This window comes from Penaeus monodon, chromosome 30 (assembly GCF_015228065.2).
Source record: "Penaeus monodon isolate SGIC_2016 chromosome 30, NSTDA_Pmon_1, whole genome shotgun sequence".
In the NCBI taxonomy this organism is placed as follows: Eukaryota; Metazoa; Arthropoda; class Malacostraca; order Decapoda; family Penaeidae; genus Penaeus; species Penaeus monodon.
Genome location: NC_051415.1, coordinates 31,085,110 through 31,086,017, shown reverse-complemented (window position 1 = coordinate 31,086,017; position 908 = coordinate 31,085,110). Strand labels below are relative to the sequence as shown.

At 44.6% G+C, this 908-nt stretch overlaps 1 protein-coding gene across 1 annotated transcript in view; it reads right to left on the bottom strand.

The window, feature by feature from the left end:
- LOC119592408 (apical endosomal glycoprotein-like) overlaps positions 1-908 on the bottom strand; it is a 5,785-nt gene that overhangs the window by 3,367 nt on the left and 1,510 nt on the right. Inside the window, exons 4-5 of the mRNA XM_037941230.1 lie at positions 534-777; positions 122-288 (exon numbers count right to left, since the gene is read on the bottom strand). Coding sequence (XP_037797158.1) covers positions 122-288; positions 534-777 — 411 coding nt within the window. The remainder of the gene's footprint in view (positions 1-121; positions 289-533; positions 778-908) is intronic.

The window sequence follows — 908 nt, the reverse complement described above, 5'->3', positions numbered from 1 at the left end:
TCATCTGTATAACAATTAATTGTACAGTGGTAGTGCAACATCCATCTACGTAATTCATCAGAAAAAAAAACGTTGAAGTCTTATAAAAAAAAATCATCCCAAATATAATTATTTTGCTTACCTTTTCCTTGGCCGTGAAAAGGTCATGCGCATAAGCATTGAGGGCGTGGTCAACAGGGGGTCCGGGTAGGGGGGCTGGGAACCCCCCACGCTGCCAGGGGATGGAACTCGCCACGCTCACGAACCAGCCGCACAGGTCGCCCTCCGTCTCGAAGTCACAACTCCTAGCTGCCGAAATAGTGTAGAGACGAATTTTCAACTTTTACACTTAGATACAAAGGTATGAGGACTAATCTGCATAAATACCAGCAAAAGCATCATTACTTTCTTTACTATCGTACTGTACTGTACCGCAATTATCTTCAGCAGCATAATCTTCCATGACATCCGAAATAATTTCACCATATAGAACATGCCTTTATAAACCTCCCATCAGCCAAATTTCACAGCTCAATCCACCACGACCAACTTACTACACTGAAGCTCATCCGTTCCATCTCCGCAGTCATCGATGAAGTTGCAAGTGTCTTCTGGGTAGTAACAGAGTCCGTTACCACAAGCTAGTTGAGGCGGCAGGCAGACAGGGGAAGGTGTGGTCAGGTCATCTTCGCCAGGTAGGTGTTGGTTGGGCGAGAGTTCACATACTGGCGACATTGCGAAGTCGTCTAGCGAAAGAGTGCCTCGTACATCCGGGTCTGCTACGCCTTCTAAGACGACCTGGTTATTGTAGAGAAAAACGGGCTTTGTTGTTGAAAGGCGAATGTTGTTTATTGTTCATACGGCAGCATAACTTCTGCTTTAAGTTATGATAACTCAGATATTTCATTCTTATTTCAGTCAACTTTTGA